At 40.5% G+C, this 26,486-nt stretch overlaps 1 protein-coding gene across 5 annotated transcripts in view; it reads right to left on the reverse strand.

Moving 5' to 3' along the window:
• The window catches only part of SPTBN1 (spectrin beta, non-erythrocytic 1), a 276,406-nt gene that overhangs the window by 44,709 nt on the left and 205,211 nt on the right, over nucleotides 1-26,486 (reverse strand). For all 5 annotated transcript variants that reach the window (XM_060754564.2, XM_067462900.1, XM_067462903.1 and 2 more), the window contains 10 exons: nucleotides 20,518-20,630; nucleotides 18,548-18,735; nucleotides 16,684-16,801; nucleotides 11,506-11,664; nucleotides 10,409-10,711; nucleotides 8,891-9,044; nucleotides 6,778-7,648; nucleotides 6,542-6,679; nucleotides 5,115-5,871; nucleotides 2,889-3,091 (listed from right to left, as the gene is read on the reverse strand). In XM_060754564.2, the coding sequence (XP_060610547.1) occupies nucleotides 2,889-3,091; nucleotides 5,115-5,871; nucleotides 6,542-6,679; nucleotides 6,778-7,648; nucleotides 8,891-9,044; nucleotides 10,409-10,711; nucleotides 11,506-11,664; nucleotides 16,684-16,801; nucleotides 18,548-18,735; nucleotides 20,518-20,630 (3,004 nt within the window). The remainder of the gene's footprint in view (nucleotides 1-2,888; nucleotides 3,092-5,114; nucleotides 5,872-6,541; nucleotides 6,680-6,777; nucleotides 7,649-8,890; nucleotides 9,045-10,408; nucleotides 10,712-11,505; nucleotides 11,665-16,683; nucleotides 16,802-18,547; nucleotides 18,736-20,517; nucleotides 20,631-26,486) is intronic.

Genomic DNA, 26,486 nt, shown 5'->3' on the forward strand with positions numbered 1-26,486 from the left:
GCCCTGCTTCCTCAAAGGCTCTTTAATAAGTCTTTGCTATGACTCAGCACCCCATAAACTTGCTTTTTACCAAGGCAAGCTCCAGTGGTTTCTATAATCCTTAAATAAAGCAACAGGCTTAAGATCACTTTCCAGGTGGCAATAGATACATATTCTAGGAAAAGGAAGTTGTGTATTTTGAAACATAGAATCATGGAGTTGGAAAAGACCGCGTGGGCCATCCAGCTCAACCCCCTTCCAAGAAGTAGGAAAACCGCATTCAAAGTACTCCCGACAGATGGCCATCCAGCCTGTTTAAAAGCCTCCAAAGAAGGAGCCTCCACCACACTCCAGGGCAGAGAGTTCCACTGCTGAACAGCTCTCACAGTCAGGAAGTTCTTCCTAAAGTTCAAGTGGAATCTCTTCCTGTAGTTTGAAGCCATTGCTCTGCGTCCTAGTCTCCAGGGCACCAGAAAACAAACTTGCTCCCTCCTCCCTATGACTTCCCTCCACATATTTATACATGGCCCTCATCATGTCTCCTCTCAGCCTTCTCTTCTGTAAGCTAAACATGCCCAGCTCTTTAAGTCACTCCTCATAGGGCTTGTTCTCCAAACCCTTGATCATTTTAGTCGCCCTCCCCTGGACACATTCCAGCTTGTCAACATCTCCCTTCATTGTCCACAGATGCCTTATACTCAAAATTTGGAGGTGTTACTTTTCTCAGACTATAGTGTCTAGCATCTAGGGAGCTGGTCATTCCACAGATACATAAACCCTTTTTCCTAGTTCCAACAGACCTCACTACCTCTGACAATGCTTGCCATAGATGCAGGCAAAACGTCAGGAGAGAATGCCTCTAGACCATGGCCGTACAGCCCGAAAAAACCTACAACAACCCATCTAGGGAGCTGTTGAAATTATAATTTTTCAAAACTTTGCTTATACCATGTCTTGCTTCTTCTCCATCTCATGCATTATTGGCTACTATTTCAGGCAAGAAGTCTTTCCCAGATCCTCCAACTCAAGATGCCGAAGAATGAGTTTGGGATGTTCTGTGTCCAAACCAGGTGTGCCCTTACCACTGACTGGGACACGTGTTTGGCAATCAACGATAACCTGGAAGGTCACATTGCTGGATTTTGCAAAAATTCTTTATCCTGCTGTGCTCACAACACGTTTGCCTGACAATGCTAATGATCGCCAAGGTGGCTGGATAGGTGTGTGCAGCACTTCTCATGGCTAACTGCTTAAGTCTAGACGGATTTGGCAGAGACGTCAGTGCAGGAGGTGTGTTGGGTACATTAATGAGGTGGTGTTGATAGCCACTGTCATCGCCTCCACTCTCTATAAACAATCCTGCAGTCTACCAGGGTTTGGGAAGGTTTGCTGATCACAGTGTGATTTGAAAACCCTGTAGTAGTTACTTTACAGATCTTCCAGCCAAGGATTTCTGGAATGACCCAAGAAAAATAGGAAGCACTTGAAAACAGTGAACGTCAGCAACTAGAAAACGTGGGCAACTTCAAGTGCCTCCAAGACTACCACAAACTTCTGCCTTTCGCCACAGAATCATCGAGTTGGAAGAGGCCTCATGGGCCATCATCCCCCTGCCAAGAAGCAGGAAAATTGCATTCAAAGCACCCCTGACAGATGGCCATCCAGCCTCTGTTTAAAAGCTTCCAAAGAAGGAGCCTCCACCACACTCCAGGGCAGAGAGTTCCACTGCCCTCACAGTTAGGAAGTTCTTCCTAATGTTCAGATGGAATCTCCTTTCTTGTAGTTTGAAGCCATTGTTCTGCATCCTACTCTCCAGGGCACCAGAAAACAAGCTTGCTTCTCCCTCCCTGTGACTTCCTCTCACATCTTTATACATGCCCCTCATCATGTCTCCTCTCAGCCTTCTTTTCTTCAGGCTAAACATATCCAGATCTTTAAGCCACTCCTCATAGGGCTTGTTTTCCAGACCCTTGATCATTTTAGTCGCCCTCCTCTGGACACATTCCAGCTTGTCAATATCTCTCTTCAATTGTGGTACCCAGAATTGGACACAATATTCCAGGTGTGGTCTAACCAAGGCAGAATAGAGAGGGAGCATGACTTCCCTGGATCTAGAAACTATGCTCCTATTGATGCAGGCCAAAACCCCATTGGTTTTTTTTGCTGCCGCATCAAATTGTTGGCTCATGTTTAACTTGTTGTGCATGAGGACTCCAAGATCAAGTTATTAAGCATCCTCAAAATCCCTCAGTTGCAGTATTGTTCCTAGAGTCTTAAGATGTCTTGATATTTTGTAGCCATGGGGATAAAATACTCATCCATATGTTTTCAGTAAAATTTAAGGGGAAGCAGAAATACGTACTATTAAACATAATTAGGAAATTTTAAAAATCCTTCGGGCTCCTCCAAACTGGCAAAATCCTCAGTGTTTGGTGAGAGTTGTAGCTCTATTTCCCTGTAGATTGTTATATAAAACATCCATACTTACTTACTTATCCAAAAGCTGCTATATAAACTATCCATATAGCATTCTTTCTGTCCATTCTTCTCTCCCTAAATTGTACTAGCTTTAATTTTTTGTTCCCAGGCATCGATAGCTCATCCAAAGCGATTCTATGGTATTCACAGCTCTTTGTGTAAACATGAAGTCACTTTCAACAAGCTCAGGTAATAAGCAGGTCTACTGCAACATTTATAATTTTAATTTTTAATTTGCAAAATCAATCAATCAATACTTTTTTTTTTAAAAAAAAAAATCTAACCAGCCCTAATGGCTTCCTTCTGCCTGTATTGCGTTACAAACCATTCAAAGCCTTTCCTAAATACAAAATGATATACGTATCTGAGAAACAAATAGATTAATAGTAGTTGGCAATCCTAATGGTCTAAATATTTTGAGGACATTGTACCTGTCATCAATGGAATCCACTTTCTCTTGGATCCTGTCGGAGTTGATGTTGCCATCACTGACTAGTCTCCTTCCAGTTTCTACAACAGCATTGATCTTCTCCTCGTTGGCGTCCATTGTGGTCATGAAATCCTCTTGTTTCTTGATAGCAGCTTCTGCTCCTTCCAAAGTGGTGGGCATTTCAGTATGTGCCAAAACATATTCCTATCGTTTTAAAATGCAAGATAGAAAAGAGAAATATAAAGGACTCTAATCACAAAATCACCACTGGTCACAAAATCAATACGGCATGGAGAGATATAATGTTCTTAGTAATTTCCACAGACCAATTTACTTAATTACGTTACTCTTCTTACATTGTGATGCCAGAACAAAACCATTTCACATGAACTTAGGTTACAGAAAGACCTATTATCAGATATGTTTTCATAATTATATCAACACATTTGCAAACCAACTCCTGGAAAACATTTTCAAGCTGTGTTAGTAGTAGGCAAGGGGAGATATTTGGGTTGTTATATGTTCAAGCACTCACAAGACACATTATCCATACTGACACTCAGATGTTATCTTCATATTCCAAATCATAGTTTGGAGGACTGAAAATGAGGACTGTTCCAGACAGGCCCTATATCCCAGGATCTGATTCCAGGTTTCTGTTTATCTCAGATTATCTGGTAGTGGAGACTCATATAATCCAGGTTAAAGTAGAAAACCTAGGATCAGATCCTGGGATATAGGGCCTGTCTGGAAGGGCCATGAAAGACAAACTCCTCCCATTTTCATGCCTTATCAGAAGATTTCCACATTTAGCCCTTGTCATTCTACCTTGCTATTCTATCTGAATCAATCATAGTTTAGATCATTGCTTCGTAAATTGTGGATCACAACCCCAAATGGGATTCCCTTAGCTTAATGTTGGGGTCACGAAAAATTTGACAACAGTAAGAAATTATTGCATGCCACCTAAACATTTACATGAATTTGTAACAATATGCAGTGCTTAAAGTGGGCACTGCAGTAAAAGGAAAATCAACTTGTTCAGCAAGACTTACAATTACAATTACTGATAGTACTTACTATCAGCTTCAACTGATCTGCTAGCTGAGTCCCTTCCTAAATTTGGAGGACCTGAAGATAGTAGTGCACACATTGGTAACCTCAAGGTTACGCTTCTGCAATGTGCTTTATGTTGGCTACCCTTGTAACAAGTTCGGAAACTCCAACTGGTTCAAAATACGGCAGTCAGATTGGTTCCAGGAACATCTAGCAGTGAGCATATTACACCTATCCTACAGTCACTCCACTGGCTGCCAATTAGTTTCCGGGCAAAATACAAGGTGATGGTTTTGACCTTTAAAGCCCTACATGATTTGGGCCCAGGTTACCTTAAGGATCGTCTTCTCCCATACAATCCACCCCATACACTTCAGTCTTCTAGGGGGCATCTGCTCGAACCAGCCAGAACCCAACTGGCAACCACCACCCAAAGGTCCTTTTCATTGGCCACCCCAAGGCTGTGCAACAACCTGCCAGTAGAGCTCCGATAGCTAAATCAGCTGTCGGAATTTAAGACACAAGAGAAGACCTGTCTCTTCCAGTAGGCCTATCCAGACATAAACATAAACATTAATTTTAATGCATGTCCTTTGTCTGATCTCCCTTTTGTCTGTTTTAATATGTATTTCATAGATATACATTTTGGTATGTATACTTTCATGGAGGTACATGAGCCATGAGGAGAGGTGGGTAAGAAATAAAATAACAGTAATAATAATAATAATTACTAAATTGGAGCTTCCTCCATAGAATCCAGGAGGTGGGAGAGATGAACAATACTATACACCAAAATTTGAGACTTTTCTGGGGTTGAACTGGAATTCCATGGAATTTACCAAGGGCCATATCCAATCTGCTACGATGGTGGCTGAAATTCAGGTGCAACCATGGAGTGCATGGCTGACCCTCACCAGTACCCACGGCTGGTTTCTATGATACAGGAAGATGCCAACTTGTCCTGCTGTAGCACAGAAAACCAACAAGATTACAGGATGGAAACCCACATTCTTCCTAATGAAAGGGAGACTAGTGAGGCAATTACTGCAATTCAACAGAATACATGAACTGTGCACCATCAATCTAGAAGCAGTTGGGGGTACTGGGCACAAAACAGGAGTGCACAGCCTGAATGCCACCTATGAAACAAGTGTGGCCCATCTCTCCTTACCTGGTTGTTAAGAAAGGCTTCTGCTTGCTTTGTGTCTCTGAGGAAGAGCTGGTAGGCATGGGACTGGGAGAGAAGATTCTGCCGGTTCTCCCACATTTTGTGCAGCTCATTCCATCCAGTGTCCAAGGCTTGCAGGCGCTGGTGCAAGAACATATACTGAGCATCTGTCTGCCCTTGTGTGACCATCTCACCCATGTCCCGCATTTTCTGATAGTCTTCCTCATAATTGTTGATTTCATTTTTAATATTTTCATGTTGCGTGAGCAGTTTCTCTGCTTCTGTCAGCGTGTTCGGCATGTCTTCCGAGGCAATGGCAGTCTGGGTACGGGACAGCCAGGACTGGAAGTCATCCAGGTCACGCAAGAACTGCTGCAGCTTGCTGGCCTCCCCGAGGGACTCTTCACGGTTTTTCAGGGTGGTTTTCATCTCTTCCCAAACGTCACTGATTTCAGCAAGTCGGGACAGTATGGCTTGAGCTTGGTCAGGATGCTCCGACTCTAACTTCTCAGCCTCTTTCTGGAGGTCGCTTAGCTTGGCCTCAATAGCAACCAAGTCACGTTCCATTCCAGTCAGCTTCCTCTGAAGAGCAATAACTCCAGCCAGATCATTGCCAAGCTCTTGGGTGGATTCAATAACTTTAGTCTTCTCCCTGATCCAAGATTTGGTTTCATTACATTCAAGGTGATAGTTCTGGATACTGAGAGCGGAGAGGAGAGCATCCTTCTTTATGTCCACTAGTTCTCTGAATTGACTCCACCTGGAACAAAAAACCAAAAAGGGGGGAAATTCAGAAAGCAAATTAATTAATTGCCCCACTTTCCAAAACTAAATAAGAAACCAATCAAACGCATGAAACATTTTGCTTCCTTTCCTCTCTCCACTGTAAACAATGAACATAATTTCAGTGCTTCTACTGTTGGGAACCTTTCACTTGCCAGATGTTTAGACACAAATTCCCAGCAGCATCAGTAAGTGTGGCCAACAATAAGAAAGTGTGAGAGTTGTAGGCAAAAGCATATAGAAGGCAATGCTTTCTACTATATTATGCAAATAATCTGAAGACGAATGGAAAGATTTTCTGTGTGCTGTACTGTACCTAAGGTTCTTATTAATGATGATGACTTGATACAAATGTTAGAATCTTTGCATAACAAAAATAGGAGAACCTTCCTCTTGGTTCCTGTATTATTATTATTTTGGCACACTGTTACTCAACTTTAAAGTCTTAAGTCTGCACAACGCGATGACAATTGCTCATCTTATTCTTCAAAAGCAAACTCATACTGTATACTTAGCTGAGCAAACAAAATGGCATAAAGAGCTCAAGTAACTTTCTATTTATGTGGATCTAGTTTTAATAGCACTCACAGAGGTAGTAAAGATGCACTTAAGAGTACAAAAGACAGGTAAACGTCAATATTCCTCACCTTGTATTGAGCTTATCTTGCTGCGCTTTGATTTCCTTTTCATTGGGATGTCCATTGTGAATCAGTTGTCTAGCAATCTGGTTAACCACAGCAACACGTGAGGCTTGATTGTTCATTTCAGGTTCTAGACTTTCAAATCTAGAGGTGGAGTGCATAAGAAAAACAATGTAAATGTACAGCCAGGGGTGAAACAAGATAAAAAATGAAACAAAAAGAGCCAATGAAAGCCATCTCACCTGTGCTGGATCACTTCCAGGTCTTCTAGTTTCTCAGGGATCTCTGTGTTGTTTAGCCATTGCTCCTTCTCATCAATCCAAAGCTCGCAAGCATCTGCCTCGCTGAACATTTTGTACAGAGCCAAAGTGTCCTGCAGGGCTTGCTTACGAAGCCGTGTGAGTTCAGCAACCTCTTTGAACCTCTCTTCTATTCCCACCAGCCTGTTCTTCACATCTGTCGACTCGGCATGTTCCTGTGGCAAGGCTCTGGCTTGTTCGTGAAGAGAATCAATGATTGACCTGTAGCTTGCAATCTCTTCAGCGACATCTTTGTGTTTCTTAACCAAGGACTGCGTGGAATACTCATCATGGCCGACATCGCTGCTAGAGACAATCTTGAGGATGTCCAACATCCATGTGTCAATGTCATCGGCATCAGCTTGGAATTGGTGAAGGAGGGATGCTTCTTCCAGGCGCTTCTTCCTGAAGGCAGAGAGCTGTTCCAGGTTAGCCCACTGATTCTGGATGTCTGTAATCCTCTCTCTGATCTTCTCAGACCCAAAGTGATCCTCAGCGATCATATCTTCCCCTTCCTTGATGGCCTGTTGGAAGTGGCTGCTCCGACCACTCATTTCATCTTCAAATGCCTTATGCTTGCTGAGAAGCCGGACGATGCTGGTTAAGTCTTTTCCATAGTCATCTGATGATAAGATCTGCTCCTTTTCTCTTATCCATCCCTCCTCTTCAGCCATTTCCCAGAAGAACTTCCATAGGCGCCGGGATTCTTCCAAACGGGCTCGGCGTTCTGCCGATAACTGACATAATTCTTTGTAGCAAAACTCCATGTGAGCCACGCGGTCTCTGATAACTTGTGGGTCACATGGTTTGTAACCTATCAACAAGCAGAGACAAAGAGAGTTGTGGGAGAGTGACATGGAAAATGAATTCACTGTAGAACAGTCCAAAAGTATTTACAACCAAAGTTAACCGAATTCTTGTTGCTTTACGCTTGCTCATAGATTCATCAAATGAGATCATCCTCAACTTAGCACATGCAATCTTCTGAGATGTCATCCTGAGGCATGTCAGAGCCTGCCCTTTGCTAGAACATGCTCTGAGACCCCCCATATTGTTTCACAGATGCACACAAACAGGTTCCAATCTGGTATGGTGCATGAAAACCCAGTTGCTGAACTCAGAGCAGTATTGTTCTGCTCAATGGACAAGTACTTCCAAGATTCCCCATGCTTGCTTTCTACCACCCCAATCAATGTGATGAGAGAAAACCAATAAGCTGCAGAGAATTGTGAAGGAGCCACAAGCAGGCAGCATAAACACGACACCATATAACATGACACTACTCTTTGATAGCGTGTGGCCCAATTTCAGTGGTGCATTGTGTTCTGTTACACTTGGCATGCTGGTTAAGGCAGATAAGGAAGAGAAGAAATAAGATAGTGGGGAAAATGTCAAATGTTGCAGATCGTGGACAGAATTCTCGTACATTTTTTTTTGCAGCACTGCCCAGCAGTGACGTGGGAAGGTAGACAAAACCAGCCAGCTCAGAGCAGTGTATTTCTTTAATGTCTTACTTTCTCCAAGGCTGATATATCTGTAACCTTTTTGATCTTGCTGTCACCACCCACATTGGCACAGTTACATCAGTAACAATGAGACCGGGGCTTACGCCTCCTGATTACTAGTGGAAAATGTTTGGACTTGGTAGATGGGTCTTGCTGGATACCAATTCAACGTAGACATAAACTATTGATGTGAGGAATCCAAAAAGTTAAAGGTACATTGGTGAAAGCTCAATACAGATACTATACTAGCTGTAAGTATAGCTAAAGAAACTTAATATATACACAATGCTACTGAGTTTTATCAAATAATATCCTATAATGACTTTGTGTATACTATCAATATCACTGATTCACTACACCTAGTCTAGTATAAATAATGTGCCAGTGCCTCAATGTAAAATGGAACAGACATAACCAAAGTTATAACATTACTTCTTGACTGTGTTAACTTTACACACTTAGAAGACTAGTGTCTTCCAACTCTAAAACCCGATAAACATCTGGTGACAACAGGAATGCCTCCAAGGTCATGTAAATAGTACCAGTCATACCCTCTCCATCTGTGGCAAATTTCTGTGCGGATGCATTGACTCCTCTCACTCTTTCAGCCTGAATGGAAATGTCAGCTTCAACAAGGGCATGTTTCTGCAGCAAGTCTTCTACTCCCAAGAGATGTTTTCCATAATCTTGAGACAGCAGCAATACCTGTACACACAAAACCAACCAATCAAAGTTAAGTTTGCATGGATGGTGTTTTCAACAGAGATGCCATAAAAGCCAACCTCAACTCTCACCATTCAGCCTGTTTTGTTCTAAGGCAGTGGTTCTCAACCTGGGGTCCCCAGATGTTTTTGGCCTACAACTCCCAGAAATCCCAGCCAGTTTACCAGGTGTTAGGATTTCTGGGAGTTGAAGGCCAATACATCTGGGGACCCACAGGTTGAGAACCACTGTTCTAAGGGATGTACACACAAGGGAAAAAAAAACATCAAATATGAAAGTTGTTCAAACATAGAATTCAAAACATTTGTCACACCTGCCTGATTCTATAATACATACATAGGACTTTCCCCATTCAATTAGTAAGCAGGTGCTTTTTGTATTCCAGTATGAAAAGAGAGATCAACTCTATTATTGTTAGAAGTATCCATTGGTGCCAATGAAGCATCCAAAATGGCAGCCTTCTATTGAGTCCATATAGGAGGATTGATAGTCTAGGACTGAGCAACTGGAAACCTTTTAGATCAGGCCTGGACAAATTTCAGACCTCTGGGTGTTTTTGACTTCAACTCCCACAATTCCTAACAGCCTACCTGCTGTTAGGAATTGTGGGAGTTGAACTCCAAAATATCTAGAGGGTTGAAGTTTGCCTATGTCTCTTTTAGATGAATCTACCCTCCTGAGAAAGAACATTGACTGGCCTCCTAGTCTCAAGAAGATGCATCAAGGTGGCTGTGGCAATAAGTTTTATTGGAAATACACTTTGGAAAATGGCATACAGTGGATCATCAACTTCTCTTCTGTTTCATTTTAGCTAATTGCATTCATCTCAATGGGTTTTGCAATTATTGTCCATAGATTCACATATCCACCAGGAATGTATGTCCTGCAGATATGGGAATCATAATCATTTTTACCCCAGTTGAGTCCCAATAATGGGACTCAAGGTACTTTACAAAGTATTAGAACCAGTGCAATGACAGAGGAACTGAGAAGCAGGTGTAGCTTGGACAGAAGTCCTCATAATCCTAGAGTTGGAAAAGACCTCATGGAGCATCCAGTCCAACGCCCTGCCAAGAAGCAGGAAAATCGCATTCAAAGCACCCCCCAATAGATGGTCATCTAGGCTCTGTTTAAAGACCTCCAAAGAAGGAGCCTCCACCACAGTTAGTAAGTAAAACCATGGATAAATGAAACCACTGATATCAGTTCTGTGGATAAAGGTCATGCTCGTTCCTCATGCAAGTACAGAATCTGAGCCATCAGCTAACAACTACCCTGTGAAGGGCCTAACTCTGAACCTCCTGAACCTTCTCCAAGCTCAATTATCTCCCATGTTGGCCACTTACCTTCATCTCGTCCATCCAATCCATAATGTACAGCATTTCCTGGAAGATCTTCTGCAGACCAAGGTTCATCTCCAACCGCTGCCTGCGCGCCTTGAGCAGTTCCAGGAGGTACTCCCACAGGCGGATCACGTTATCTTTCCTTGCGGTGATGCGCTTGATATCATGGTAATTCTCGGCCTCAAGCTCCCTGGCAACAGCAACCACTGCCTGCACTCTTTCTTCATATGCCGCAATGTCAGTTTCGATAGCTTCATGCTTTTTCGTGGCAGCCTCCACCGCTGGGAGGTCAAACCCAAAGTTATCCTGTAAACACAATGGGTTCTGTTTAACAGTTCTATCAGACCAAGAAGCACATCTTGGAAAAGTCCTTTGTTTTCGACTGCAATACCAAGAAACCTCAGTTAGCATAGCCATTGGCCATTTTGGCTAAGGATCCTGAGAATTGTAGTTCAAAAGGACAAATATTTCCAAGATAAGACAATTTATCATTGTACTATAAATTTCCAATAAACAATCCAAATGTTTTCAGACTATGGGCATGAATCATCCCTGGGAAAGGGATGGACTATATATCAAGGAACAGGTGTAAAGGCTTTAGTGGTTGAAAGAAATGACTGTTCCAGGCTTCTGAAATCTAGTCAGGTAGTATGCATATTTAATGGCCTAGCAGTTTCAAGGTCTGGCTTCTTACTGCCCAGGGGAATCCTTTGTTGAGAGGTGTTAGCTGGCCCTGATTGTTTCTTGTCCAGAGTTCCCCTGTATCTTTATTTACTGTTATGGTTTTAGTGTTTTTTAAAAATACAGATAGCCAGATTTTGTTCATTTTCATGGTTTCTTCCTTTCTGTTGAAATTGCTCACATGCTTGTGGATTTCAATGGCTTCTCTGTGTAATCTGACATGGTAGTTGTTAAGAGTGGTCCAGAAATGCCATACAGCTTGGGAAACTTACAACAACCCAGTGCGTTCTTCAGTTTGCAAAAGCTCAGTGTAAAAGGGTTTGCAATGCAATCCTACACAAGTCTGTTCAGAAGTGATTGAGCATAATATTGTAGCTTTAGTCACCCAAACAATTCTGTTTATTAAAAAAAGGCTTCACCTGAGAAACCAGACGCTGGTTTTCGCTCAGCCATGTCTCCCTCATAGCTGCCTTGCGGTCAAATCTGCGGGCAAGTTGTTCCAGTTTCTCCTGTCGGATGAGCTCATTTCGCAGGGCCAGTTCTCTTTCATGTTCAGCTTTTTCCAGTCTTTCCCAGGCCTGAGGAATGGGAGGGGGAATTAATTTTTCAAACGTTATTTACATAAATCAAAGAAAAACCCTGAGAGATCTCCAAAGTCTGCTTTAGCACCAAATCAATGTTGCACAACATTAATAATAATACGGAAATATCTGGATTGCATGTCTTAATGATGGGAAGAAAAGAAATAATGACTGAACTTGAGATTTGGGATTGGTCAAAGCACTGCAATGGTTCCTGTTTTGCTTCTGGCACTTTACAATGCTGTAAAACAGACATAAAACCAGATTGTTATCTGAGCCACACTCATTTTTGCAGTTTGTTTTAAAAACTTTACCCTTCTGTGAGAGCTCACCATACAGTGAATCAGACAATTCATTGGATGCTCAAGAACTGCTTTCAATTTGAAGCAAGATAGGATGCAGAATGTCATGACTGCACTGAAACATCTGAAAGTGTTGCTAAGGAGACAGAAGCAAATAAAATAGGTGTGGGTAGTTGCCTATTGATTTTTCTCTACTTTGTGTTGCAATATATGTAAAATGTGAAATCAGGAAAGCTAGTATGTCTCAAACATTATAATAAAGCCAAAATCTCATGCATCTTAAGCAGGCATGGGCAAACTTGGGTCCTCCAGGTGTTTTGGACTTCAACGCCCACCATTCCTAATACCCAAGTCCAACTCATTTGATTAGCTTTTAAATTTGAAGGAAGGTCTTAAATAATGACTTGTGTGTTTCAAATGAATGCTAAGAATCAAGTTTAGCTTAGAGAGTTTATCAAGCAAACAGATCTACAGATAGTTAGATGATGTTCAGGATAAAAAAGCATAGCGCAGGTATGGGCAAACCCAGGCCCACGGGCCGCATACAGCCTCTTGGGCTCTTTTCTCAGGCCCTCCTCTCTCTCACCATCCTAACCTTCCTTCTCTCTTTCCTTCCTCCTTCCATCCTTCCCTTCCTTCCGTATCTCGGTATTTCTCCTTCCATCCTTCCCTCTTTCCTCCCTCCATCCATCCCTTTCCTCCCTCCTTCACTCTCTCCCTCCCATTTTCTCCCTCCTTCCCCCACTCTCTTCCTTTCTTCCCTCTTTCCTCCCTCCTTCCCTCTCTCCCTCCCTCCCCTCTTCTCTCTCTCCCTTCCTTTCTTCCCTCTTTCCTCCCTCCTTCCCTCTCTCTCTTCCTTTCTTCCCTCTTTCCTCTCTCCTTTCCTTCCCTCTTTCCTCCATCCCCTCCCACCCCTCTTTCCTCCCTTCTTCTCTCTTTCCCCTCCCTCCTTTCCTTCCTTCTTGCCTTCCCTTTTGTCATTCCTTCCTTTTCTCTTCCATCCCTTTTTCCTTCCTCCTTTCTTCCTGGGGATGTTTAGCTGGGAGAAGAGAAGGGAACATGAGAACCATCTTTCAAGATTTAAAAGGCTGTCCCATTGAGGAGGAGGAGGGGGAAAACTGACTTTCTATTGCTCTAGAGACCAGGGCACAAGGGAGCAATGGGTTCAAATGGTAGGGAAAGAGAGTTGATTGAAAATATTAGGAAGAACTTCCTGGGGAGTGGCATAGGCTGCCTCAGAGTGTGGTGGAGTCTCCTTCCCTGGAGGCTGTCTATTGGGAGTGCTTTGACTGTGCCTCCCTGCATGGCAGGGGCTTGGACTGGATGGCCCTTGGGGGTCTCTTCCAGCTTTGGATTCTATATCAGGAGTAGGCAATTCGGGGTCTAACGGATACACTTTTTCTCTCCTGTCCTCCATCTCATCCTGACCAAGGATATCCCTTTTGGGATCCAAATGTTTCCCATCTTTCCTTCACTTTATTCCTCCAAAACAGAAGAGAAAAGGGAGTAAAGAGTGGGGAGGGGGCTTGGGGAAGACTCCCTCCCTCCTGGCCTGCCCATCCCACTCCTGCCCACCATGCAGCCCCCAAATTAGAAGGTTTTCCCATGCCTGGCATAGAGGAATCCAGTAGCACTAACTAGACAAGCTCATTTAACCCAGTTAGTCTCAAAGATGCTACTGGATGCCTTTACGACTTTTTTTGTTGCTAAAACAGACAAAAACATGTATCTCTCTGAATGTTATCCAGGATTCCTGGTAGACGCCCTATTGGAACCTAAGCATTTTTAGGACCTTACAGGCAAAAGCATGTGAAAAATGTCCAACAGGAGCACATGGGCAAGAGGTAGCATTTATCACTGTAATTGTGGAGAGAAGTAACAGACCCTCTGGGAATTCCAGGCAGAAATGAAAGGCAAATGAGGAATGATTATCTTGTTTTAAAGCATTTTGTTATCCCCCAGGGATCTGGCCAAACGGGTTGCTGTTCATCCGGTTAGACCAGCACAGCAGCAGCCTGTCTTCTTTCCAAGGATCCTGGCTGCATTCCAATCAGGTTTTTCACAAGTTTTCCCCCTCCTTCTGTACCAGCCTCTTTTCCCTTGTCCATCCCAGAAAGTCAGTAACTCTATGAACATACCAGTGAGATATTCTGATCAAGTTCCACTGGATCTTCAGAAGATCACATTTGGTCTATTCATTTCCACAGGACTTGTCAGGATGAACTTGCCAGAAAACAATGTTGGTTAATTCCAACTATAGTAAAGTAAAGGTTTTCCCCGACATTAATTCTAGTTGTGTCCAACTCTGGGGGGTGGAGCTCATCTCCATTTCTAAGCCAAAGAGCCAACATTGTCCATAGACACCTCCACGATCATGGGGCCAGCATGACTGCATGGAGCACAGTTACCTTCCTGCCAAGGCAGTACCTACTGGTCTACTAACATTTGCATATTTTCGAATGGCTAGATTGGCAAAGGCTGAGCCTAACAGTGGGAGCTCACCCTGCTCCCCAGATTTGAACTGCCAAGCTTTCGGTCAGCAAGCTCAGCAGCTCAGCGGTTTAACCTGCTGCACCACCAGGGGGTAAAGTAGAGAAAAATCAATAGACAACTACCCACACCCAGTAGAACAATTACATTAATTTTTCAATGGGGAGTCAACACTTATATAAACCCCACTTATTCAAAGGGTCTATTCAGCTCTACCAACACCATTCAGGACTATGTGTCTTCTGCTCTGCAGTAGGATACAAGGTGTAGTTCTGTTTTAAAGCACATCAGTTTACAAGTACATTTCAGTTTGTTTCTGTAGAGCTAACTGCTTATTGTTGTGTGCCTTGAAGACAGGCATGGGGAAATTTCAGTCCTCCGGGCGTTTTGGACTTCAACTCCCACAATTCCCAACAGCTGGTAGGCTGTTAGGAATTGTGGGAGTTGAAGTCCAAAACACATGAAGGGCTGACATTTGTTCATTCCTGTTCTAAAACTATTCCATCATGAGGTTTTCTGGGTCTGAGAGTGTGTGACTTGCCCAAAGTTGGTTTCCAGGCTGAGCAGAGAAACAAATTCTGGTCTCCAGAACTGTAGTCTGCACATGAACACTGACAGAGTGTAATTTAAGTGGTTGCTCTGAACCAGAGAATCAGGGAACCTTAAGAGCTTGGAAGGTACTACGGGGGTAATCTAGTCCAACCTCCTGCCATTAATAAATACAAAATTTGGACATTCTTTTGGAGTTGAAGATCTCACCCTCCCCCTTCAGTCCATGTAGTGTATTCCACACTCCAAAAACTCTTACAAATTCTTCCTAATGTTAAGGTGGACCCAGTTTCTCTTATAATTTGTACCCATTGATTTGTGCCCTAGTTTCTGGAGCAGCAGGAAAACAGCTTGTTCCGTCTGTGTGACATCCCTTCAAATATTTAAAAGCAGCTATCATATAACAGCTCGGTTTAAATTAATACACAAGGCCCATGTATTAGATGCATCATTATGGGGCAGAATCAAGATGGAAACTGAATCAGTAACCTGGAACAGGGCAAGTAACAAGTGAAAGAGTGGATTAGTGAGAGAAGGCATGATCTAACGAGAACCTATGGGTTCAGTCTACAGGTTTGCATTTGGCTCATAGGTCAAAGTTTTCCGAGCTCTACTCAGAGCTTGTAAGATTACTTTAAAAATAAAATAACAATGCTCTCAGAACCATTCCCCACCAAGCTTAATCATTGGTTACACTGGCTAGGTAGGGGACTCTACTAATTATAGCCAAGGACCGTTCCAAGCTGTATTATTTGTAGCAGTTTGCCTACCAATAATACAATAGACAGGAATCATTCTGCAGCCTTAGCTAGGACAGCTAATTCTGAAGAATGCTGAGACATGCTGTGCAGTCCATTAGCCTCTGGAGAGCTGCAAGATTTTCAACTGGTTATGGGTATGTCTACTGTGGCCACTCTTAACTAGCCCCAGAATGTTAGGTAAGCTTCTGGCTCTTGTGAATGCCCCATTCTGAGGTCAACAGACGTACCCATATGGCTAGGAAGAAGATGGGGAGATCACTATGGTTGTGTGGGTGTCTCAGCTGTCATCGAATGAGATGCCTGGGATGGCTAGGAGCTTGCATGGAGTTCTGCAGCCAATTGGGAGGGGAAAGACAACACACAAGATGGGAGGATGGTCTAATGCAGTGGTTCTCAACCTGTGGGTCCCCTGATGTTCTGGCCTTCAACTCCCAGAAATTCTAAGAGCTGGTAAACTGGCTGGGATTTCTGGGAGTTGTGGGCCATAAGACCTGGGGACCCACAGGTTGAGAACCAATGGTCTAATGAATCCATTGTGGTCTTGGCCCATTTGGACCATGTGAATGATAATGTGGTGCTGCAGTAGGTCCAGCATGATGCATATGGCTGACTCCAAGGTCAATCTGGAACATTTTTGCTCTGGACTGGCTGTGGATTTACTGGCCAATGTAGACATACCCTTAGAGGGATCCTTCTGGCATTGACTTTATCATGGATTCAAACTGCTCCCTCCGAATGACCTTTGCCCTGTGCATTGTCAGTTGCTTATTACCCTGGCTATATATCCTCTCAAGATCCTGGCAGTGGACTATGCTATAAATCCATTTATGACTTCAACTGCATAACTGCTCTGTTCAGCTACCATCACTAATAGGGGTATTGGTGAACACATTAAAAAAAGGCATTGGATTTACCTTATTGATATCTGAGATGAGCTTCCCTTCCCTGGGCATGTACACTTTTTGATTGTTAGCCCTCATTTTGCTCTGAATAGTGAAAAGCAGGACTTCGAGGTTTCCTTTTTCTGTGAATCTACAGAGAAGAAGGAGTAGGACAAACACAGAGGGGAATATAACCTTTCCATTGAAATGTTAAGGACATTTTCATCCAAAAATTTGTACAAATTACATTCAAAAAAAGATTCACAACTTCCCATCTCAATTATTTCATACATCACAGTCTGGAGAGAGACAGTCAACCAGGCATGTTGCATTTCCGCTTATGAAATAATTGGAGTGATTTCTTTTTAACATTTCTTCTTGGGCTGTCTGCTTTGTCTTATCTTGCTGAATTCAGAATGTAATTCAGAATATGACTGGGGAAGCTCTTGCCTTCTATATCTATACATCTTGATGAACTACAATTCACATTATGTCAACCACTACCTATGCTGGCAGATAGTTTTTGTAGTCCCAAACATGTAGAAACCCATGACCGACACCAATGAAGCTAATAGAAGCAAGCTTTCAAGATGCACAGAATTCTTGAGTTGAAAATAATAAAAACTCTGTCCAACTTAAAATCTTGCAAATTTCCCAACACATAAATTGTAACAGCAACTACCTCTACTTAGTCACTGGCACTGTCCCCACTGATGTGTGATGGGAAGTTGCTGCCAACTGTGAGAAAAATAAGGTTGAACACTGTGAAAGCCACCCACTATATGGCTATCAGCCTCCTCCCAGTAGACTTAAATCAAGGAAAAGTTTAATGAGAACCACCACTCCTCTAAATGTTCCTCCAGCAAAACATAGAATATCCCTGTAGGAAGAGAAATCAGGCAATTCCAACTGGATGGCCCCCCACGAGGGTCTTCCTCCAGGGACAAAGCAAGAATGGGCAACTTGGAAGTCCCTGAACAGACTCAGAAGTGGAGATGGCAGATCAAAATACAACCTGGGAAAATGGCACTACCTAGAACAGTGGTTCTCAACCTGGGGTCCCCAGGTGTTTTTAGCCTTCAACTCCCAGAAATCCTAACAGATGGTAAACTGGCTGGGATTTCTGGGAATTGTAGGCCAAAAACATCTGGGGACCCCAGGCTGAGAACCACTGACCTAGAAGAATCCCCCTTCTTGTGGGACTGTGGAGCAAACAACTCAGCACGTGTATGCTTGCCCACAATGCCTTGCCTCATGCACAGAGGAAAAACTACTGTACTTAAAGCTACAGGCAATGTGGTTGCTATTGCCTGTTTTTGGTCTAAAATTATTTAGCTGCTTGTGCTCCCTTCATCAGTTTTATACTTATTTATTTATGCCATGCTTTTGACATGAAATAATAAGTTACTATTGAAAGTTACAACTTGTAATTGCTCAATAGAAGATTTATGTGAGTGTTTTTTCAGATGTCGCACAAGGAAGTATTTCAATGGTCTGCAACAGACTGCTAATCCCCACAACCGAAAGTCCTTCCCCCCTTTTGGCTGTTGTGTACACATTTATGGCATGATTGCATTACCATATACATAACTGCCATCATCCTTACACCATGTTATGATGTTTGTGGTTCAGACTTTGTTGTCCTGTTTGTGGTGAAGGCAGTTTACTGGAGACTGACCACAAAATTAAGCAAGACACAGATGTAACCCAGACAAGTGTCATGAAACTGCTCAAAAGACGTCAGATGCTATCTACACACAAGTTGAGAGCACAGCACAACAGCCCCTAATTGTCCATAATTATAAGATATATAAACTGCCTAGAGAATTCCCATCTCTTTGGGAAAATTGGAAATAATTGTCTCTATAAAGGGTTTTTTAAAAAAGAAGACTCCTACTTGGGTGGTTTCTCCACTGTGCGGTAGGTGTTGAACGCTTGTAGCTGCTGCTGCACTCCAATCAGCGAGTTGGCAAATTTGCGGTTGTTCAAGATGATGATGGTTTGCTCAATCCACTCGAGGAGATCAGAAGCCAGCGACTCGTACTTTTCAATCATCTTCTCTGTTTCAATGGCATTGTCAAGCACCTATGAAATAGGAGTTCAAAACAAGCTGAGTTGCAAGGCCAGGCTGTTGGAAATATGTCTTATGCTCTACACCTGCAGAAAGGAGACAAGTGCTGCAAAAGAAGCTTATGGAGGACACCTGTTGACTTTGGAAAACATATATAAAGCAATAAAATAGGAAGAAGGGAACAGGCCAGTTGACTTAGTATGAGTCCTTTCAGGATCCCAGGTGTTTTATAGCACATATGCTGAATGGCAGTGCAAGGCTTAAGAAAAAGACTCTGTCTTGCAGAGCTTTAAGTCTTTAAGATCACACCTTAAGCCAGGCATGGACAAACTTGGGCCCTCCAAGCGTTTTGGACTTCTACTCCCACAACTCCCATGTTATTGACATGTTCATGTGTTTGTATGTAAATGTTCCATTTCAATTCAATAACAATCCTTTGGAGTAGTGATTCTCAACCTGGGGTCCCCAGATGTTTTTGGCCTACAACTACCAGAAATCCCAGCCAGTTTACCAGCTGTTAGGATTTCTGGGACTTGTAGGCCAAAACATCTGGGGACCCCAGGTTGAGAACCACTGCTTTGGAGGATATAAGTGGAAATTGGGAAGGAAAGAAATGAGAGCAGCTATGGTAATATACCATATATACTCAAGTATGAGCCAACCTGAATATAAGGTGAGGCACCCAATTTTACCATCAGAAACTGGGAAAACGTATTATCTTGAGTACAAGATAAGGGTAGGAAATGCAGCCGCTACTGGTAAATTTCAAAATAAAAATAGATACCAATAAAATTACATTAATTGAGGCATCAGTGGGTTAAATGTTTTTGAATATTTACATAAAACTGTAATTTAAGATAAGACTGTCCAACTCTGATTAAACCATTATTCTAACTTCTTCAATGTAAATGTGCTTACGTATCCTTCCATTAATAATAATATTATTGGTTTCTCTTCAGATCATATAAATAATAATAATAATAATAGAGTAAAATAATAAATGTAATAAATTATATAAATGTAATACAAATAATAGGGTAAAATATTATTACTGTTATTATTAAACAATAACAGAGTAAAATAATAAATGTAATAATAATAGAGTAAAATAATAAATGTTGTAATAAATAGAGTAAAGTAATAAATGTAATAATAATAGAGAAAAGTAATAAATATAGTAATAGTAAATAGAGCAAAATAATGGAAATGTGATATTAACAGTAATAGAGTAAAATAATAAAAGTAATAAAAATAATAGAGAAAATGGATAAATGTAATAATAGAGAAAAATAATAAATATAATAACAGTAATAGAGTAAAATAATAAATGTAATAACAGCAATAAGATTAAAATAAATGTAATAATAGGAGTAAAATAATAAAAATAATAGAAATAATAAGAGTAAATTATTATTATTATTATTATTATTATTATTATTATTAGAGTAAAATACATGTAATAAAATAATAATAACAGAGCAAAATAATAACCTTGATTCGAGCATAAGTCAAGGTTGGCTTTTTTCAGCATAAAAAAGGGCTGAAAAGCTTGGCTTAAACTCGAGTATATACGGTATATATAACTGGAAAAAATGTCAAAACTTCAGCTTAATTAAGGACATTTACAAGAAAGCCAATACTCTCTGAATAAATTCACAGTTCTTACAAAATCCACAGTGGGAAGCTAAAAGTGATTAAATTGGGAAATTAAAGCTTGCATTTTATGGTTCTCTGGAAGTAAGCATAAAATAAGATCTCGGTGGGCAGCATGGCATATAAAAACTTAGCTTACAAACCTTTCCGATACGTTTTCCTTCAACAGCTAATGCTTTCATCTTAGAAAAGTAGTGGTAATATGTCACCACGTAAGTGATAATGGACTTTTCATCAGGATGGTCAACACTGATATCTGAAAAAACAAGCAAATACGTTTTTTTTTTTAGTGCAGGGTTGGGTGGCCTGTGGCTTTAAAACAGCCCAAGCTACAACTATACTTATTCAAGGATCAGCTGGTAAACTAAATGCAAGCAGCTGTATACTTAGCTCCTTCCTTTCAGAGGCTAGTGAAGTTACTATCTGGATTATAACTCCCAGTTATCCACCATGCTGAGTGGGGGATTCTGGAACTTTTTGCAGCTTTGTTCTCTCCATACAGTGCCTCATTGTACTGAACTCATAATGCAGTGATACCAAATTCTGTTTTTTTGTGCTGGTATCCTGGCCTTTACTCCAAGGAGTCCTCCAGGCTTCACTTCATTTTCACAACACTCTTCTAAGGTAGGTTAATTTCAGAAATAATAATCGATGCAATGACCTTTGTGACTTTAACGAGAACTTGAATCGGATACTCCTTTGTCCTACTCCAGTGGTTCTCAACCTGGGGTCCCCAGATGTTTTTGACCTTCAACTCCCAGAAATCCTAACACCTGGTAAACTGGCTGGGATTTCTGGGAGTTGTAGGCCAAAAAACATCTGGGGACCCCAGGTTGAGAACCATTGTCCTACTCCAACACACTAAGGACCATGCTGCACCATTTTGCAAATGGGTTTCCTCAAAATCATTCGGTGTTATTGATTCCACCTGATCAGAAGCAGTAAAATACAAACTGATATGATAGCAATGATATCAAATATTGTTTTTTTTTTACAAATATTATATAGTGGGAGGTGAGGAAGTAGGACATTATTCTAATTGTATCAACAGTAACTTCAGGGGATAAGTCTACTCCAGGCATGGGCAAACTTTGGCCCTCCAGATGTTTTGGACTACAACTCCAACAATTCCTAATAGCCAGATTTGGAGTCCAAAACATCTGGAGGGCCAAAGTTTGTCCATGCCTAGTCTACACTGTAGAATTTTTTTTTAATGATTTTTATTAAGTTTTTCACAATCCACACAAGGAAAGAGGGGGAACAAAAAACAAGAAGATAGAACAGTAGGAAAGGGAGAGGTACACACAAAAAAGAACAGAAACCCACCATATCCAACTAACATCTAGTACATACAATACAACTACTCAAACTGTTCTAAAATGACTTCCACTCCAACCTCAGGATCTTTTCAAGATATTTCTTCACCTTAATATCTATTCTTATCCCATTGTTTTTTCAGCTTTCTTTTCATAATCATATATCAGGGACCAATCTGTCCTCCTCAAAACTCTTCCTTCATTTCTTCTCAACAAAAAAGTTAATTCGTCCATGTCTCTTATTTCTTTAATTTTCTTCCACCAATCTTCAATACTCGGAACCTCGCCATTCTTCCAGTATTTGGCAAAAACCATCCTAGCCGCCGTTGTACAATAGGTAAATAATTTATCTTCATTCTCATCCAATTTACAGTCATCATCTGTAAATCCCAGAAGGTAATATTCGGGTTTCTTCTTAAAGCTTTTCTTTAATATTTTTTGTAATTCCTCATGAATAATAGACCAGAACTTTGTTGTTTCTTTACATGTCCACCACATGTGGTAGAAAGTGCCTACTTGCTCACTACATTTCCAGCACTTATCAGATACATTTTGATACATATGGCTCAGTCTACTCGGAGTCAAATACCACCTATAAAACATTTTATACCAATTTTCTTTTAAATCCATAGCATATGTATATTTCAATTTTTTATTCCATATCCTTTCCCATTCCCCAAAGTGGATGGGCCTTCTTATATTTTCTGCCCATTTAATCATAGAAGTTTTCACCTGTTCTGTTTCTGTCATCCACTGGAGCAATTTATTATATAATATTGTAACCGTTTTCCTTTGTGTTTTTAGTATTCTATCCCATATATTCTCATTCCAATCGAAACCTGTTTTTTGGTCTTGTTTAAAATAGTCTTTAATTTGTAGGTAATTTAACCAAGTTATGTTGCTAAATAAAGTCTTTAATTGTTCAAATGGTTTCATCTCTGTTGTTCCCTTCACCAATATATCCTTGTATCTTGGCCATGTCCTCCAACCTAGTAATCTTCTTTGATGCGCCTCCATTGCTGAAATCCATAATGGTGTTGTCTTATAAAAAAGAGCTTTATACCTCATCCATGTCCGTAGTAGGGAGGCTCGCACGAAATGATTGCCGAAATTTTTCTCCTTCATCTCTCTATTATACCATATATACGCGTGCCATCCCACTCTTAAGTCATGACCTTCTAAGTTTAGGCACTTCTCTTTATCTAAAGTCATCCAATCCCTGATCCAGGACAGTGCACAGGCCTCATGATAAGTCTTCAGATCGGGAAATCCCAATCCTCCTCTTGTTTTCTTATCTATTAAGTTCACATAATTAATTCTTGGTCTTTTTCCTTTCCAGACAAATTTCATTAAGTCTTTCTTCCACTGTTTGAACAACGTTTGACTTCTTATTATAGGTATATTCTGGAACAAAAACATAAGTTTTGGTAATACATTCATTTTTATCAAGGATATTCTGCCCAGAAGAGATAGTTTCAACCGGTCCCAGTTCTGCAAATCCTTTTGGACCTTCTTCCAAACTAATTCATAGTTATTCTTTAAAAGTTGTCCATTTCTGGCTGTGATCCAGACTCCTAAATATCTAATTTTCTTAACACCTTCTATTCCAACCTGTTGTTGGATCTTTATTTGTTTCTCCTTATTCACATTCTTAAATAAAAGTTTAGTTTTCTTCATGTTCATCTTAAAACCTGCCACCTTTCCAAAATCTTCTATTTTGTTTATCCAACTTTGTAGATTTTTCTCCGGGTTTTCAATTGTACCTATTATATCATCTGCAAACGCTCGTATTTTATATTCAAATTTACCGATTTTTGCTCCTTTAATCTTTTCATCTTCTCTAATTTTCTTCATCAGGATCTCCACTGCCATAACAAAAATTAATGGGGAGAGTGGACAACCTTGTCTCGTGCCTTTCGTAATTTCAAATTCTTGAGTCACTTGCCCATTCACTTTTACCTTGGCTTTTTGAAATTCATAAATAGCATTAATTGCATTATTAAATTTCTCTCCCATGTCCAACTCTTGTATCAAAATCTTGAAGAAATCCCAATTCAAATTGTCAAATGCTTTCTCAGCATCTATTGACAAAAGGGCAAATTCTTTTTGATGGTTGGTCTCATAATATTCCAAAAGGTCTAGAACGTTGCGTATATTTTCTTTCATATGTCTATTTGGAAGAAAACCTGTTTGTTCTTCGCCAATCCACTTACTTAAAAAGAATTTTAATCTTGTGGCCATAATATTTGCAAACAATTTATAATCCATATTTAACAAGGAGATCGGCCTATAATTTTTGATATCGTTTTCCAATGATCCTTCTTTATGTATCACAGTTATTTCTGCCTCCTTCCAGGAGTCTGGAACCTTTCGATATTTTAAAGCTTCATTCGCTATAACTTTAAAAATGGGTATCAACTGCTGTTTAAACGTTTTATAAAATCCTGCCGTAAACCCATCCGGTCCCGGAGCTTTGTCTGCATTCATTTTACTTATAGCTTTCTCAATTTCCTCTTCTGTTATTTCTTTGTTCAATTCTTCTCTGTCTTCATCTGTTATTTTATCCAGTTTCATTTGTCCAATATATTCCATAATATCCTCTTTCTTTATGTCCTCCTTTGTATATAATTGTGTATAGAAAGTCCGAAACTCCTCCAAAATTTCTTTGTCCGTTTTCAAATCCTTGTCCTTGGTACTTATTTTAGCAATATGGTTGATTTGCCTCTTTTTTCTAACCTGGTTTGCCAACCATTTACCCGGTTTGTTAGCGTTTTCAAAAGCCTGTTGCTTTAGAAATTTCATCTGTCTTGATTGGAATTCCAACTCCACATGATTTTTTTCCTGTTTCAGTGTCACCAATTGTTTCTCTATTCGTTTAGATGGGTTTTTCTTTAACTCCATTTCTTTTACTGCTATTTCTGCCCTCAGCTCATTTATTCTTTTATTTCTCTCTCTATTCCTTCTTGCTCCTTGTTGAATAAAGTGCCCTCTCATGACTGCCTTAAAGGCATCCCAAACCACTCGTGGCTCCATTGAATCTAATCTATTTATTTGTAAATAGTCCTGGATTAACTTCTTGAAATATTCTTTGTCATCTTCCGTTTTTATTAAGTTCTCATTTAATCTCCATTTTCTATGATAATTTTTTTGATTTACGACCATTTCCAGAGGGCAGTGATCTGATAAGTCTCGTGGCAGAATATTAATCTCTTTCACTTTAGTAGAGAGGTTCTTAGTAATCCAAACCATATCAATTCTAGACCAGGATTGATGTCTATTCGAGAAGAAGGTAAAGTCTCTTTTATCTTTATTTCTAATTCTCCATGCATCTTCAAGATCGAAGTCTTTTTGTAAGTCCATGAATTTCTGGGGGAGTTTCCCTCCCTTAAACTTCTTTTTCTTCATACTTTTATCTATCTGACAATCGACGACCCCATTAAAGTCTCCTGCCAAAATCAATTCATCAAATTCTATTTCTTTTAACTTAGTATTTAAGAATTCAGCAAATTTTCTCTTCGGTCCATTGGGAGCATATATATTACAAACCAATATTTTGGAATCTCCAATTATTATTTTCACTGCCACACATCTTCCTTCTGTATCTCTAAATGCCAATTCTGAGTCTATTGAGTCCTTTACATATGTAACCACTCCTCTTTTCTTTTTTTCATAGGCCGAATAATATTCCTTTCCTAATTTTTTATTCGGAAGGTGTGCCACATGTTTATCACAGATGTGCGTTTCCTGTAACATTATTACATCAAAATTCTGTTTCTTCAGGCTCCTCCATACTCTCTTCCGTTTTTGGGGGGAGTTCATACCGTTAATATTATTCGAAAAACATTTTATTTGTCTCTCCATCATTTTATTTATCCTTATCTGGTCCCAATCCTGTGTCGCCAAAAGCCAATTCCATTGTTTCAGTTGCCGATTGTTCCGAACTCTGACCTCCTTTTTCTTCCTTTTTCCGTGGTGTCATTCTCTGTGGTTTTGGTTCTTTTCCTAAAAAGCCATAATCCTTTGGTGATTTATATCTTGCCTTTTTTGCCTTTACTCCTTTCCTTGGTGTAGATAATCTTCTTTCTTCACCTTCCTCTACCTCTGCTTCCTCTTCCTCTTCTTCTTCTCCTGATTCTTCTTCTTCTTCCTGTTCTCCTTGCTCTTCATCTCCTTCCTTCTCTTTCATAAGTTTTTCATAAAAAATCTTGGCCTTATGTTCTGTTGTCAACCAATATCTTTCTTCCTTGTATGTCACCATTATCCCTTCTTTTCTTTCCCACCTGAACCTTATCATTCTTTTCTTCAATTCTTCTGTTAAGAAAAAATATTTTCTTCTTCTTGCTAAGGTTGCCTGTGGGAATTCCTTCAGAACCGCAATTTTCTTTCCTTTGTAAAAGATTGGTTTTTTATTATTGTTATAGAGCACATCATCTCGTACCTTCTTTCTTGTAAATTTCACTATCACGTCTCTGTCTGTCTTGTTTCTTCTAGAATAAAATGATGATATCCTGTAGACTTGGTCCACTTCCTGTTCTAATTCATCTCCCTCACATTCCAAGCAATCTGCCAGAATTTTGATTATCAATAATCTTATATCTTCTTTGTCATCTTCCATTATATTTCTGAGTCTCAATTGAAAATCCATTTGCATTTGCAGTAGTCTTTCTTGTTCCAGTTCTATTTTTTCCCTTTGTCTGTCTAATCCTTTTATTTTTTGTGTCATCTCCTTTTGCGTTCCTTCTATTTTCTCTTTAGAGGCTTTCAATTCCTTTACTTCTCCATCCAGCTGTGTTATT

Source organism: Anolis sagrei, chromosome 1 (genome assembly GCF_037176765.1).
Source record: "Anolis sagrei isolate rAnoSag1 chromosome 1, rAnoSag1.mat, whole genome shotgun sequence".
Lineage (NCBI taxonomy): Eukaryota > Metazoa > Chordata > Lepidosauria > Squamata > Dactyloidae > Anolis > Anolis sagrei.